The sequence below is a fragment of the Cebus imitator genome, unplaced genomic scaffold (genome assembly GCF_001604975.1).
Source record: "Cebus imitator isolate Cc_AM_T3 unplaced genomic scaffold, Cebus_imitator-1.0 Scaffold434, whole genome shotgun sequence".
In the NCBI taxonomy this organism is placed as follows: domain Eukaryota; kingdom Metazoa; phylum Chordata; class Mammalia; order Primates; family Cebidae; genus Cebus; species Cebus imitator.
The window spans coordinates 284,065-299,816 of NW_016107749.1; the positions used below are offsets into that span (position 1 = coordinate 284,065).

The 15,752-nt window shown below is 42.5% G+C and overlaps 1 protein-coding gene and 1 long non-coding RNA gene across 7 annotated transcripts in view; one reads left to right on the plus strand and one right to left on the minus strand.

The window, feature by feature from the left end:
* The window catches only part of CCDC60 (coiled-coil domain containing 60), a 212,709-nt gene that overhangs the window by 186,760 nt on the left and 10,197 nt on the right, over positions 1 to 15,752 (plus strand). For 3 of the 6 annotated variants that reach the window (XM_017510202.2, XM_037731956.1, XM_017510203.2), the window contains 5 exons: positions 358 to 442; positions 3,812 to 3,883; positions 6,639 to 6,701; positions 7,380 to 7,505; positions 14,798 to 14,929. In XM_017510202.2, the coding sequence (XP_017365691.1) occupies positions 358 to 442; positions 3,812 to 3,883; positions 6,639 to 6,701; positions 7,380 to 7,505; positions 14,798 to 14,929 (478 nt within the window). The remainder of the gene's footprint in view (positions 1 to 357; positions 443 to 3,811; positions 3,884 to 6,638; positions 6,702 to 7,379; positions 7,506 to 14,797; positions 14,930 to 15,752) is intronic. The other 3 variants (XM_017510204.2, XM_017510205.2, XM_017510206.2) reach the window with 3 other exon arrangements.
* LOC119468452 overlaps positions 1 to 15,752 on the minus strand; it is a 219,333-nt gene that overhangs the window by 136,044 nt on the left and 67,537 nt on the right. The gene's annotated exons all lie outside the window — the stretch shown is intronic.

Genomic DNA, 15,752 nt, shown 5'->3' on the forward strand with positions numbered 1-15,752 from the left:
CCCAGCTAATTTTTGTACATTTTGTAGAGGTAGGGTTTCACCATGTTGGCCAGGCTGATCTCAAACTCCTGGCCTCAAGTCATCTGCCCACCTTGACCATGCAAACGGCTGGCATTACAGGCATTAGCCAAAAGAAACACAGAGCCACTGATGGGTTTTAAGCAGAGGCGTGGCATGATCAGATTCACAACCTACTTAACACTATGAGCCACCTCTTCTGGACCCTGATGGAATCCCTCTCCAGATCCCAACCCTCAGGAGCAGAGGTGACCCCAGCTTGAGGCCCACACCCTGCCCTGCACAATCCTGTCTCAGGGGTGACTTCTGGTCAAGAGTGACCTCTCATATTCTCATCAGATCTACAGAAGCTCCTAGAGATGGTTCGGGAGGATGCCCGAAGGTCAATCACGATAGAAAATGAGATGCAAAGAAAAGCACCCAGGTATGTTCTCTTGACTCCTGGGGCAAATAAAGCTTAGAATAATAGCAATCACGCTAACTGTAGTAGATGAGCATTTTCTCTGTGACAGGCACTGAGCTGTGTCGTTTATTTGTATCACTTCTCTGAGTTCTTACAATAATCCTACAAAGTAGATACTATTATCTTCATTTTACAAGTAAGGAAATGAGGCTCAGAGAGGCTATGTGACTAGTTCAAGGTCACTCAGCCAGTGAATGATAAGGCCATGACTCTAATCTAGACCTTTCTTTTTGGTTTATTTTTGTTTTTGAGACAGGGTTGCTCTGTTAACCAGGCTGATGTACAGTGGCACAATCATAGTTCACTGCAGCCTCCAACTCCTGGGCTCAAGTGATCCTCCCACCTCAGCCTCCTAAATAGCTGGGACTACAGCCACACACCACCACACCTGGCTAATTTTTTTAATTTTGTAGAGACAGGATCGCACTATACTGCCCGGGCTGGTCTTGAACTCCTGGCTTAAGCGATCCCCCCCACCTTGGCCTCCCAAAATGCTGGAGTTACAGGTGTGAATCACCATATTTGGCAAATGCAGACATCTCTAACTCCAAAAACCATTCTCCTTGCCACTGCTGTGCTGCCTCTCAGGAATTCTCTGGTTATTCATTCATCCTTTGAGTGAATACTTATGAACATGTATGGGCTGTGTACTCATTATTATTGTGAGAAGTGTCCATGAAAGGAAAGCTTGAAAGTGTGAAAATAAATAATCAGGGCATTTGACCTAGTCTGGGCTGGGGATGGGGATCAGAGAAGTTTCCTCCAAGGAAGAAGCTTTAAGCCGAGATTTAGATAAAGCATGTAAATTAGCTAGCAGGGAGGCGGGGAAGAGAGTATTACAGGCAGCACATGTGCAAACGTGGTCGAAAGGGACCATAACACCTTCAGGAAACTGAAACACAGCCAAAATGGGATGAAACTCAAGGATTCTGGTTTTTATTCAAAGAACAGCAGGAATCCTTTGAAGTTTCAAGCCAGCAACTGGTACGATTGGCTCATAAGGAGGCACTATCAGACTTGAACCTAAGACATCCCCTTTCTGGTGGGAAGCTTTGTCCACCAGGCTTCTGACCTCTGAAAGCCCCAGAGACCACACAGCCTAGAGCTGGAGTTCCCTTCCCAAGTGCAGATTTTTTGGGGGTAAGCAAATTACTTCCTGAAAATAAATGAGGCACTAGAAGAGGTTCATCATCGCCTTCAGCCCACTGGGATGCCAACTATGACTTATTGGTTATTGTTATTACCGTAATTACAATTTACTGTGCACTTTCACATGCATCACACCTCGCCTCTGCTTGGGAAAAATGATGCATTTGCCTGCTGTTGCCTCGATTCTCATTGGGGCTGCTCTGAAAGGTGGCACTTGGAGGCACTCAGAGACAATGTTGACCCATGAGGCCCCCACTGCTGTGCCTGATTTAGCATTAGAGACAGACAATAATAATGACACATCAGCTCAGCGAGGCTCCTTCCTTTGTAAGAACTCACAGCACAAGCACTGGCTTTGAAGTCAGACCGACGTGGATCTAAAACCTGTTGCCCTTGGGCATGTCATCTAGGCTTTCTCTAAACCTCAGTTTTTTCATCTATAAAATAAGATTGTGTAGCATCAAAGCACTGACTTTGGAACCCAACAAACTAAGGTCAGTCTCCATGCCCATGACTAATTGCTGGGTGATGTTGGGTAAGTTTCTTCACCTCTCTGAGTCTGATTCTATTTCTGTAAAATGAGGCTCATTAGCAGTCTATCCCAAAGGGTTTTAGTGAGAATTAGATGATATTATCCCTGTAAAATATTACTAATGTTATGGAAATAACATCTACTTCAATGAACCATTTTAAGCATTTAGTCAGATAATGCATTTATTTAACATATTAGCATGTGCCTGGCATACAGTAAGTATTCAATAAATGGCAGTGAGGTTGGTGGTGGGGATGGTGGTGAGGATAGTTGTCACTTTTATTATCTCACACATGTTGCCCCACAGAATCTTCTCCTGCTGAGACAGGTACATTCATCATTACCATCATCCCATCTCACAGATGTCAAAGAGCAACAAGCAGTGGCTTCCATAAGGTCTTCAAAGACAAAACCACACTAGAACCTGGTTCTCACAAGACCCATCACATGGCCTCTGCATTCAATTTAATGATAAAATAACCATGGTTACAGAGGAAGAATGTGTTGAAGTATCCCTTCCTCATTAATTCCTCTGGGAAAAAAATCTCCCAAATCTTTTGCTAAGGCAGCAGATAGTGAAGCTTCAATGCAAAGCTACAGAGAGACGGTTAGAAAAAGCTGCACATTCTCTTTTTGCCCCCTCACTTTGGAAGCTGGATTTCTTTCTCACTTTAGATCCCAAATCTGCTCTCATCAAGGCTAACACTGAACTGTGGGGCTCTCAGAAATCCCTATAAGCCAGTGCATCCAGCCCCCAGCCTCAAGACCAGGCTGCCCCCAGTCATCTAAAAACACAGCCTTTTCTTAAAATCCTGCAGCAGTGTCCCTGAAGATTAGAAGCAGCTTGGGATACTTACGATAAATACAAATTTCTACACCTCCTCATCCCAGAACCCACTGAATCATAATCTCCAGAGGTAGCAAGATATATATACATTTGAGACAGAGTCTCACTCTGTCACCCAGGCTGGAGTACAATGGTGCCATCTCAGCTTACTGCAACCTTCACCTCCTGGGTTCAAGCGATTCTCATCCTCATTCTCATGCCTCAGTTCAAGTGATTCTCATGCCTGAGTAGCTGGGACTACAACTGTGAGCCATCATATCCAGCTAATTTTTGCATTTTTAGTAGAGACAGGGTTTCACAGTGTTGTCCAGGCTAGTCTGGAACTCCTGACCTCAAGTGATCCACTTACCTCGGCCTCCCAAAGTGCTGGGATTACAGGCATGAACCACCACACCCAGCCAATAGCTATATTTTTTTAAGAAGCACTTCAGGTGGGAATTATTTCACGGTATTTTACCTTATGGTGTGGAATTTTAAGAAAGAGAGAGAGAGAGAGAGAGAGAGTGTGTGTGTGTGTGTGTGTGTTTGTGTGTGTGTGTGTGTGTGCGCGCGCGTGCGCGTACCTATTTGTGTGATCTAAATGCAGCTTTTGGGGCCCACCTCCAGACCCAATGTATTCAAGTCCCTAGAAATGTAGCCAAGAAATCTGTATTCTTAGCAAACTCTCCAGGTGAGTGCTGTGCCCAGTAGAGTCTGAAGATTCCTGCTCTAGAAAGAGAATTCCCCCTCCTCCCACATGTAGTTGCTCCACAAAATCTTCATGTATTCAGTGCTTTGTTAAAGGACTCACTTTGCTTTGCAGCATCTTGTCAGTGCTGAAACAAAACAAGAGCAATTCTGCCTATAAGGAAATGCAGACCACCCACAAGTCAAGGTAGGAAAGCCTGGAGCCTGCAGCAGGTGCCGCGGAAGGCAGCCCACTGTTACAGGGACCACTGTAGGGAAGATCCTCCCTAAACCATGGAAACTGGGACAGGAAAGGGAGGACTTTATCCTTCTTATGACCTCACAAGAAACAAGCCCTTTTATTGCAGGGCCAGGAGTGAGAATCCAGGCATTTCTCCCCAACAATTATACATCATCAAGTTAAAATGTTCTAATCATGGAGAAGTGAGGTAGGGAGGATATGGTACAAGACTATCTCTCTCTCTCTACTTGGCTAAGTTATAATGGGGGAGGTGGAGATCTTCCCCCAATTTATTTTAGAGAATTTTTTTTTGAGATGGAGTCTTGCTCTGTCACTCAGGCTGGACTACAGTGGCACAATCTCGGCTCACTGCAACCTCCAAACCTCCACCTTCCCAGGTTAAAGTGATTCTCCTGCCTCAGCATCCCAAGAAACTGGGACTACAGCCATGCACCACCATGCCTAGCTAATTTTTGTATTTTTAGTAGAGACAAGGTTTCACCATGTTGGCCAGGCTGGTCCTGAACTCCTGACCTCAAGTGATCTGCCCGCCTCAGGCTTCCAAAGTGCTGGAATTACAGGTATGAGCCACCATGCCTGGCCAATTTAGAGAATATACTTAGATTCCTCATCTGTGCCAGTAATTGTGCTAGGTTTGGGGGATTCAGCAGCAGATGAAACAAACACAGCCTGCCCTCTTGGATCTCTGTATCTGGGCTGGGGTTATAACGTTTTATGTACCATAGACTCCTTGGAAGTCTGAGAAAATCTATGGACTCCTTTAAGAAAAATGTTTTTAAATACATACTACACATTGCAAAAGATTACTAAGAAATGCTTAGTAATATAGATTGCTATATTACAATCAAATTTGGGATATGGTCATCTATGCATGTCTTTCACGATGCATTACATAACAAGACTTACCAACAGGTCTAACAACTCCTGTAATGTTGAATTAATGTTGAGTATAAATGATTTTTTAAAATATCTCCCACAAATGTAACATGATAGGCAAATACCTACAATTTCCATTTTGGTTAAAGGTTAGTTCAAGTAAAGGGGCAACTTTTTTCCCATCTGCATTTATGGACCCCTTGGATTCTACCCATGCTTAAGAATTGCTGGTCTAATGGGAGAGTCAAGCATTTCTCAGATAATCCTACAGCTGGCCATAACATCATGACTGTGAAGTGCTCTGAAAAAGTAGAGGGGTTGAGTGCAAACCAAGACTAAGTCTGAGTCTGATATTTATGCTGAGAACTTAAGGACAAAGGAGAATTGACTAGGCCATGAGGAGGAAAGGTGGAAATGCTGTTCTGAGCAGGGTCAATAGCATATGCTAAGGTCCTGAGGCAGGAGGAATCTCAGGGGCACCAAGCAAAGACCAATGCAGCTGAAACTCGAAGAGGGCCAAGCAGGGGGCACAGTGTGAGACAGGTGGAAGGGTCTTTTATTGCTTATTTCTGCCTCTTTCTTATCACCAGCTAATAACACCACTTTCCTTACCTCCCACCTCCTCCCTGAATCACTGTCAAAGCTCTTGAAAAGAAGAGAGCCATCTACAGGAGGAAGGTCAGGGCCACCATGCTCCCCTAAAGGATTCATCTGCAGGAATTAGGGCAGCTGGTTGGAATCCAAAATCAAGGCTTTCTGGATATTGTTAATGGGGGGTCTGCACTTTCCCTAAGTAGGATGAAAAATTGCTCCATTACCTACTGGGCCTGAGACCTCCACGTCTAGTCCTGTGAGCTTCTGGGGAAACCAGGAAAGCCCAGGACCTTTCTATGGGGAGCAGTCTGGAAAATGGCCAGGACTGCCTGCCTAAAAAAGTCCCAAATGCCACAGGGGTAGAAGCAAAGGGTTACCCACACATCACAGGAAGAAGGAAACCAGTTTTACCATCCCCTCCCCCAGAGCCACACAGATAAAGTGGTCAGATCAGTTTCCCAAGCATTTGGAAGAAAGAAGGGGAAACAGGTTCAGAGAGAAGGTGCTAGACAATGATGCTGAAAGCCCCAGTCCCTAAGCAAGGATCCTGGAGAAAGGCTTGGGGGGCAGGGTGGGCACGGGTAGGGGCCCTTCATCCCCTTCTAGGAAGCTTGCCGAGGCAGAGTCACAGGAGGGGGTATCCATACAAGGATTCAATCATCCACACCTAGAAAGGGTTGGATGGCATGATGAGTTGATGGGTCACAGATGAGGAAACCGACCATCCAGAAGGGAGCTTCTTGCTCACAGACAGACAAGGGGTAAAACAGGTGTTGAGCTTCACTAACTCTGCTCTTGACCCAGTGTTAAGTGTTGGGTATGGAGACGAGGGTGGAAAGGTTCTAAACCAATTCACCCTCCAAAGAAAACAATTCTATACAAATGAAACAGAGATCCAGAAAAGACATAATCCTGACAATATGCAGAGGCAGAAGGTCAAAGCAAAGTTGGGCTGGAGAGTCCAGATATACAGGACTTGCTGTGGACCATAAAGCAGGGTAGGATACAAATTGGTAGAAAAGAAACAAAGAGTACTGTCTCAGCAGGGATACAGCAGGAGGAAAGCCCAAGAGGTGGGGAGAAATTCATAGAGTTCTGTGACTGATGCCTTGATTAGAACCACCTCCCTTGTCTGAATCCTGGAAGTTAGTAGGTGCCATGGGGCCCTTAAGGCACCCTTTTCTTGAAAAGCAGACTCTGAGCAACTTGAAACCATCCCTTTGTGTTTCAGTGAGAGATCCAGCAGTACAAGTGCAGAAAGCCACACCCAGCCAGTCCAGAAGAAGTCTAAAAAGTAAGCCAGGAGGGCAATGGAAGGACCCAGGCAAGAGGGAATATGGTGACCACACCCTCTATCTTCCCAGGGGTATGGAAATGACCGAATGCAGACCAGACTCCCTAAAGCCATAGAAAATGCTGAAGGACAAGGCACTTATAGCCAAGAAGCCGAGCAGCAATGCAAACAAGGGCAAGAAATCCCTCTGCTGTGCCAGGCACCATGAAAAGCATTCTATCTGCATTACCTTGCTTGCTCCTCAAAACCAATCCTATGAGGCAGGGGCATTAGCCCATCTTACAAAGGAACAGGCTGAAACCTGGCCACATAAAATGTCTTGCCTGAGGCCACAGCTGCGGAAGTGGTGGAGCTGGACTTTAAGCCTGAATTTCCCAGCTACAAATTCCATCTCACCATCCTTAACATTTGCTGGGCTCCAGTAACCATCTATTTCACTGTGGGCTCATTTAATAGGGTCTGAACCACCATCCTGATGCTATTGGGAAGATCTGTCCTTCCTACGTCCAGGAGGATGCTTAGGGAGGCTCAAGGTGAGGGCAGAGAACCCAGGTGGCTACAGGGAGTCCCTGATGCAGAGCACGTTGGGGCCCAGGGAGGCCAGAGTGTTTACTAGGGAGGTTACTAGGGGACATCCCTGGGCTCCATCCCCCAAGCTTTTCTTATCTGTGTCCACAGCCGCACTAATTATGACATCAACATCCAATACAAGAGTGGGGTGTGTAACACCATGAGGGCCAAGTTTTACAGCGTAGCCCAGGAGGCTGGCTTCTGCCTGCAGGACAAGATGGAAATCCTCATGAAGTAAGGGCACACATATATCCATTCATTCAAAGGGCATTCACTGGGTACCTACTATATGCATGCTAGATGCCAGGTGCTGGGGCTATATCATAGACAAGAAGAGCTTGTTATCGATCCTCAAGGAGCTCACAGTCTTCTGGAAAATATGGGCAGAAATGAAGTAACTGCATCCATCAGTGTATAGGTAAAAATTATAATCATTGTCCTACAGGAAGAGAACAGGGTGCTATGAGAAAGAGAGAGAGCATAGGTACCTAATCTAGATTGGGAAATCTGGGAAGACCCCTCTGACGAGGTGACTTTTAGATGAGTCCTGAAGGATGAGGAAGAGCCAGCAGTGTGATGAGAAGGTGGAATGACATTCCAGACAGAAGGAAAAGTGTGTGCAAATTCCCAAGTCCAGAAGGGACATGGAGAATTTGATGAGGGCTGCATCATGCAAGCCACAAATGCCACAGTTAAGACATGGGATTTGATTTTAAGAGCACCAGAAAGCCATTGAAAGCTTTTCTTCTCTCTTCTGACAACCCAATAACTTCCTCCCTTTCTAGCCTACTTCTTGACTCCAGAGGCCATCCACTCCAATGAATGCATCCATGCAACAAAGTTTGCATGATGGCCAGTTACACTCTCATTCTCATAGCACTGATGGATTGAATGCTCTGGGACCAGGGTTTGGAGAACACTAATCCTTGCCCTTTCCTTCTGGAAACTGCCAGTCCAGTAGGGAAAAGTGGAAAATTAAACAGGGAATTAGCACACAGAGGTCTAGAGGTTGTGGGAGGAAGCAGCATGCTAAGGGAAGAAAAAAGGGATGCCCCACTTGACCCCAGACAGCCCTCAGGAAGGTCTCCTTGGAGGAAACAGCATTTTCTTTGCTTTTCTTTTTTAAGAGATAGGGTGTTGCTCTGTTACCCAGGCTGGAGTTCAGTGGCACAATCATACTTACTGCAGCCTTAAGCACTAAGTTTTTTGTTTTGTTTTGTACAGATAGAGTGTCATTATATTGTCCAGGCTGGTGTCAAACTCCTGGCCTCAAGCAGTCCTCCCACCTTGACCTCCCAAAGTACTGGGTTTGCAGACATGAGCCACCACACCCAGCTGGAAATAGTATTTTCAGTTTAATAAACATAGGTGATAGTTCCAGAGCACTTACTATGAACCATTCATGGATGTAAGAGCTTTGGATTTATGTATCATTTAATGCTACAACAATCCTATGAGATAGGTGCTATTATTAGACTTATTTTGTAGATGATAAAAGTGAGCTCAGAGATGCCTCTTGTCAAAGGTTCTCCAGTGGCTAAGTAGTAAAGCTAGAATTCAAACCCAAGAGACATGCTGAACAACTTGGAAAATATATTTCAGGATATCATCCATGAAAACTCCCCCAACCTTGCTAGAGAAGCCAATAGTCAAATTCAGGAAATACAGAGAACTCTTGATAGATTCTACACAAGAAGATCATCCCCAAGATACATAATCATCAGATTTTCCAAGGTCAAAATGAAGAATGTTAAAGGGAGCTAGAGAGAAGGGGCAGGTCACCAACAAAGGGATCCCCATCAGGCTAACAGCAGACCTCTCAGCTGAAACCCTGTAAGCCAGAAGAGATTGGGGGCCTATATGCAACATTCTTAAAGAAAAAAATCTTCAACCAAGAATTTCATATCCAGACAAACTAAGCTTCCTACATGAAAGAGATCCTTTTCAGATAAGCAAATAAGTCCTGAAGGATGAGGAGTACAGTATCACTGTAAAGCAACCACACAAACAAGCCAACAGAGTAATCAGTTAACAACACAGTAACAGGATCAAATCCACACATAACAATACTAACTTTGAACGTAAATGGGCTAAGTGCCCTGCTTAAAGTGCACGGGTAAGGTGGATAAAAAAGCAAGACCCAATGGTATGCTGTCTTTAAGAGACTCATCTCATGCATAATGACACTTAAAGGCTCAAAATAAAGGAATGGAGGAAAATCTACCAAGCAAATGGAAAACAGAAAAAAGCAGGGATTGCCATCCTAATTTCAGGCAAAACAGATTTCAAACCAACAAAGATCAGAAAAGATAAGGAAGGGCATTACATAATGGTAATGGGTTCAAATTTAACAAGAAGACCTGACTATCCTAAATATATATGCACCCAACATAGGAGCACCCAGATTCATAAAGCAAGTTCTTAGAGACCTACAAAGAGACATAGACTCCCACACAATAATAGTGGGAGTCTTCAACATTACACTGACAGTAATAAACAGATAATTGAGGCAGAAAATTAACAAAGATATTCAGGACCTAAATTCAGCATTGGACCCAATGGATCTCATAGACCTTTGCAGAAGTCTCCACCCAAAACCAATAGAATATACATTCTTCTTATCACCACATAGCACATACTTTAAAATTGACCACATAATTGGACATAAAACAACCCTCAATAAATGTAAAAGAACTGAAATCATATCAAACACACCCTCAGATATGGCACAATAAAAATAGAAATCAACACAATGAAAATCACTCAAAACTATACAATTACATGGAAATTAAACAACATGCTCCTGAATGACTTCTGGGTAAATAATGAAATTAGACAGATCAAAAAGTTCTTTAAAAGTAATGAGAACAAAGATACAATATATCAGAATCTCTGGGACACAGCTAAGGCAATATTAAGAGGGCAATTCATAGCACTAAATACCCACGTCAAATAGTTAGAAAGATCACAAATTAACAACGTAACTTCACAACTGAAAGAATTAGAGAAGCAAGAACAAATCAACCCCAAAGCTAGCAGAAGATGAGAAATAACAAAAATTAGAGCTGAACTGAAGGAAATCAAGACATGAAAAGCCATTCAAAAGATAAACAAATCCAGGAGTTGGTCTTTTGAAAAAATTAATAAAATAAATAGGTCACTAGCTAGACTAATTAAAAATAAAAGAGAGAGGCTGGGCATGATGGCTCACACCTGTAATCCCAGCACTTTGGGAGGCTGAGGCAGGTGGATCACAAGGTCAAGAGATCAAGACCATCCCAGCCAACATGGTGACACCCTGTCTCTACTAAAAATACAAAAATTAGCTGGGCGTGGTGGTGCATGCCTGTAGTCTCAGCTACTTCGGAGGCTGAGGCAGGAGAATCACTTGAACCTGGGAGGTGGAGGTTGCAGTGAGCCGAGATCATGCCACTGTACACACGCCTGGTGACAGAGCAAGACCCCCCTCAAAAAATAAAATAAAATAAAATAGAGAAGATTCAAAAAGCACAGCTTAGAAACAATGAAGGGAATGTTGCTACTGACCCCACAGAAATAAAATCATCCCATCAGTAACTACTACAAATACCTCTGTGCACACAAACTAGAAATCCTAGAAGAGACAGATAAATTCCTGGACACATACACCTTCCCAAGATGGAGCCAGGAAGAGACTGATTCCCTGAACAAATTAATAACAAGCTCTGCAATTGAATCAGTGATAGTCTATCAACCAAACAAAAGCCCTGATGGATTCACATATGACTAGCCAGTTATCCCAGCACCATTTATTGAACAGGACCTGATGGATTCACAACCAAGTTCTACCAGATGAACAAACAAGAGCTGGTACTATTTCTACAGAAACTATTCCAAAAAATTGAGGAGAAGGGACTTCTTCCCAGCTCATTCTATGAGGCTACATCATCTTGATACTAAAACCTGGTAGAGACACAACAAAGAAAGAAAACCTCAAGCCAACATTCTTGATAAACATCAATGCAAAAACCCTCAACAAAACACTTGCAAACCAAATCCAGAAGCATATCAAAAAGCTAATCCACCATGATCAGGTAGGCTTCGTCCCTGGGATATGAGGTTGGTTCAACATACAAAAATTAATAAATGTGATTTATCACATGAACGGAACTAAAGACAAAAACCATATGATTATCTCAACAGAAGCAGAAAAAGCTTTTGATAAAATTCAACATCCCTTCATGTTACAAAAAACTCCCCATAAACTAGGCATTGAGGGAAAATACCTAAAAATAATAAGAGCCATCTATGACATACCCACAGCCGATATCATAATGAAGGGGTAAAAGCTGGAAGCATTCCTCTTGAAAACCAGCACAAGACAAGGATGTCCTCTCTCACCACTTCCATTAGTTGTAGTATTGAAAGTCCAAGCCAGAGCAATCAGGGAAGAGACAGAAAGAAAGTGCATCCAAATAGGAAGAGAGGGAGTCAAACTATCTGTTTGTAGGCAACATGATTCTATATATAAAATATTCATAGTCTCAGCCCAAAAGCTCCTTTGGTGGTAACTTCAGCTAAGTTGCAGGATACAAAATCAATGTACAAAAATCACTAGCATTCCTATACACCAACATCAACCAGATTGAGAGCCAAATCAGAAAAGCAATTCCATTCATAACTGCCACAAAAAATACCTAGGAATACAGCTAATCAGGGAAGTGAAAGATCTTTACAATGATAATTACAAATACTGCTCAAATAAATCAGAGAAGACACCCAAAAATATGGAAAACATCCCTTGCTCATGGATAGGAAGAATCAATATCACTAAAATGGCAATATTGCCCAAAGTAATTTATAAATCCAATTCTATTCCTATCAAATTGTCTTCACAGAACTAGAAAGAATTACTTTAAAGATATATGGAACAAAAAAAATAGCCTGAATAACTAAGGCAACCTATAACAAAAAAAAAAAAAAAAAAACTAGAGGAATCACATTACATGACCTCAAACTATACTACAAGGCTACAGTGACCAAAACAGCATGGTACTAAAAACAGGCACATAGACTGATGGAACAGAACAGAGAGCCCAAAAATAAGGCTGCAAATCTATGGCCATCTGAACTTTGACCAAGCTGACAAAAACAAGCAGTGGGAAAAAGATGCCCTATTCAATAAATGCTGCTGTAATAAGTGGTTAGTCATATGCAGAGATTGAAGCTAGACCCCTCCATTACACCATATATAAAAATCAACTTAAGATGGATTAAAGACTTAAGTGTAAAACCCAAAACTATAAAACCCTTGGAAGACAACCTAGGCAATACCATCCCATACCTAGGAAGAGGCAAAGATTTTATGACAAAGACACCAAAAGCAATTGCAACAAAAGCAAAAATTGACAAATGGGATCTAATTGAGCTTAAGAGCTTTCACACAGCAAAAGAAGCTATCAACAGAGTAAATTGACAACCCGCAGAATGGGAGAAAATATTTGAGAACTATGCATCTGACAAAGGTCCAATATCCAGCATCTATAAGAAACTTAAAAAAATTTACAAGAGAAAGCCCATCGGAAAGTGGGCAAAGGACATGAACAGACACTTTGTCAAAAGAAGACATACATGTGGCCAAGAAGCATATTTTAAAGCTCAACATCACTGATCATTAGAGAAATGCAACTCAAAACCACAATGAGATACCCAAATGACGCATTATTATTATTATTATTTGAGACAGAGTCTCACTCTGTTGCTCAAGCTGGAATGCAGTAGCCTGATTTTGGCTCACTGCAACTTCTGCCTCCTGGGTTCAAGAGATTCTTCTGCCTCAGCCCCCAGAGTAGCCGAGACTACAGGCATGTACCACCACACCCAGCTAGAGAATGACTATTATTAAAAAGTCAAAAAATAATAGATGCTGGTGAGGTTGCAGAGAAAAAGGAACCCTTATACACTGTTGATGGGAGTATAAATTAGTTCTACCATTGTGGAAAGCAGTATGGATATTCCTCAAACAGCTAAAAGTAGAACTAACATTTAACCCAATGATCCCATTACTGGGTATATACCCAGAGGAATATAAATCATCCTACCATAAAGACACACGCCTGTAATTGTTCATTGCACCCTTCACAATAGCAAAGACACAGAATCAACTTAAATGCCCATCAATGACAGACTGGATAAAGAAAAATGTGGTACATATACACCACGGAATATTATGCAGCCATAAAAAAGAGTAAGATCATGTATTTTGTGGAAACACAGATGGAGCTGGAAGCTATGATCCTTAGCAAACTAACACAGGAACAGAAAACCAAATACCACACGTTCTCACTTATAAGTGGGAGCTAAATGATAAGAATTTATGAACGCAAAGAAGGAAACAACAGACACTAGGTGGATAATGGGAGGAGGGGGAGAAGCAGAAAAAATAACTCAGGTACAGAGTGTAATACCTGGGTGATGTAGTAATATGTACAGCAAATCCCCATGACACATGTTTATGTATGTAACAAACCTTCACATGTAGCCCCAAACCTAAAACAACTTTTTAAAGTCATGCTGGAAAAGTAGGGTAGCAGAGGGTTTCAAGGAAAAGCAACAGATAGGTCCCAGAAGTCAGAGGGACACAGAGAGCCAGGGAACTGCCAGTAGTCAGGTGTGGCTGGGGCATAGGGTAGTTGCAAGGCGATCAGAGAGCTAGATAAGCCAGTTTACAAAAGGACTTGGTAGTCTAGCTGTCGTGGTTGAGTTTTATCACAGAGACTTTGATCATGAGCCAAAGGATACAATTCTGGAAGAGAAGAAATGGAAAGGATGGAGATAAAGCCAGAAAATGTGGGGGCTGAATAATTTAGAGTCTTGGAGAAGAATTTATTCTGAGTAAATTGAAAAGCCATTGAAAGCTGTATACAGTGGAGTGAAATGGTGATATTTATAATATAAAGTGTCATTGGAGAGACAGAACATAGGCACAAAATGATGAGGAGAGTGGGGAAGAGAGGAACCAGCATGAGCTCCTCTACTGTGTGTCTGGCATGAAGCTCAACAATTTATACACATTGTATCATTTAATCCTCACCTCTGACAAATAGGAATCATTATTGTTCCCCAACTTACAGATGGAAAAGCTGTGTAAATACAATCAGAAGTAGGAAGAGAATGAAAGCTAATGAAAAGTGACTAGATTTAACTGGGAAATAGTGCTTCAGGACCTTGGAGAGAGCTGTATCCTCTTGTGGCAAAAGCCAGATCCTAAGTTAAAGACTAGTTGAGAGGGTTAAGAAAAGCCTCATGGGCAGCAAGCCACATTGCCATGTATGTACCTATGCAACAATCCTGCATGTTCTGCACATATACCCCAAAACCTAAAGTGCAATAAATAAATATATATATGTATATATATCTTTTATATATATGAAAAAGAAAAGCCTCATGAATGAAAAGGTATTTAAGTCAGATATCAAAGGGCAGCTAGGATGGTTGTAGGAGGAGGATATCTTATTCTTCTCTCTCTTTCTCATACAACCTTGTAGGCGCCAAGAAGAGAGAGGTGTCCAGAAGTTCCGTGCTTTCGTCCTTGTCTCAAATTTTCAAAAGGACATAGCAAAAATGAGACATCAAGTATCTGTAGTAAAAGGAGATGCAGAAGAAATTGCAGACCACTGGTAAATATCCTAAGAACCAGATAAGATGGTCCCTGGAAGAGGATAGGGTGTTGGTATTACAAGATCACAATTGATTCCACTGCCCTTCAAGGCATAGAGAGGCATTACTCCAAAACTCTCACTGGCCAGTAGGATCCCCCCTGCCACAGACACACTAAATCCAGAGCACGATCAGGCCCAGAACTCTGAAATCACACATAACCCAACCCATTGTGTTCTCCATACTTACCTGCTGTTTGATTCAGACTTGCAAATAAGGACAGCCTTGCCAGGCCCTGCGGAACAGGCAGATGAGGCATATCAACCTGAAAATTTTCTACAGGTTATGAGGTCTATGGGGTAGTGATCACTACATCCACCCAAGTAATGTAAACCCTTAAAAATGCAAAACTAGGCAGGCGTATCCCAGAAACACTGTGCCCCAGCACAAGGGTGATGATAAGTGACAACAAAAAAGCAACATGAATTGAGTGATTACTGGATGGCAGTCACTACATAAGCAATTTACATAAATTGTCTATTTTATTTCCCCCAACAAAATAATCTTGGAAGGTACATAGTAACCCCCATTTCACAAACAAGGAAGCAGAGAGGCAGAGGGGCAAATTCACTTGTCAAAGGTCACACCAGCAGTAAATGGTGAATTTAGGATTCAAACCCCTGTCTAACATCATCTGTATGTTCACCTGCAATGTAGAATTGGAATCTACTGAACTGTGGTGTCCCAAACCCCATCCTAGCAGGGTGAATACGTTAAGATCTAAGAGTAAGATGAGAAAGTAAAACATGTACCCAGAATCCCTTCCATGAGTTTAATAATGTG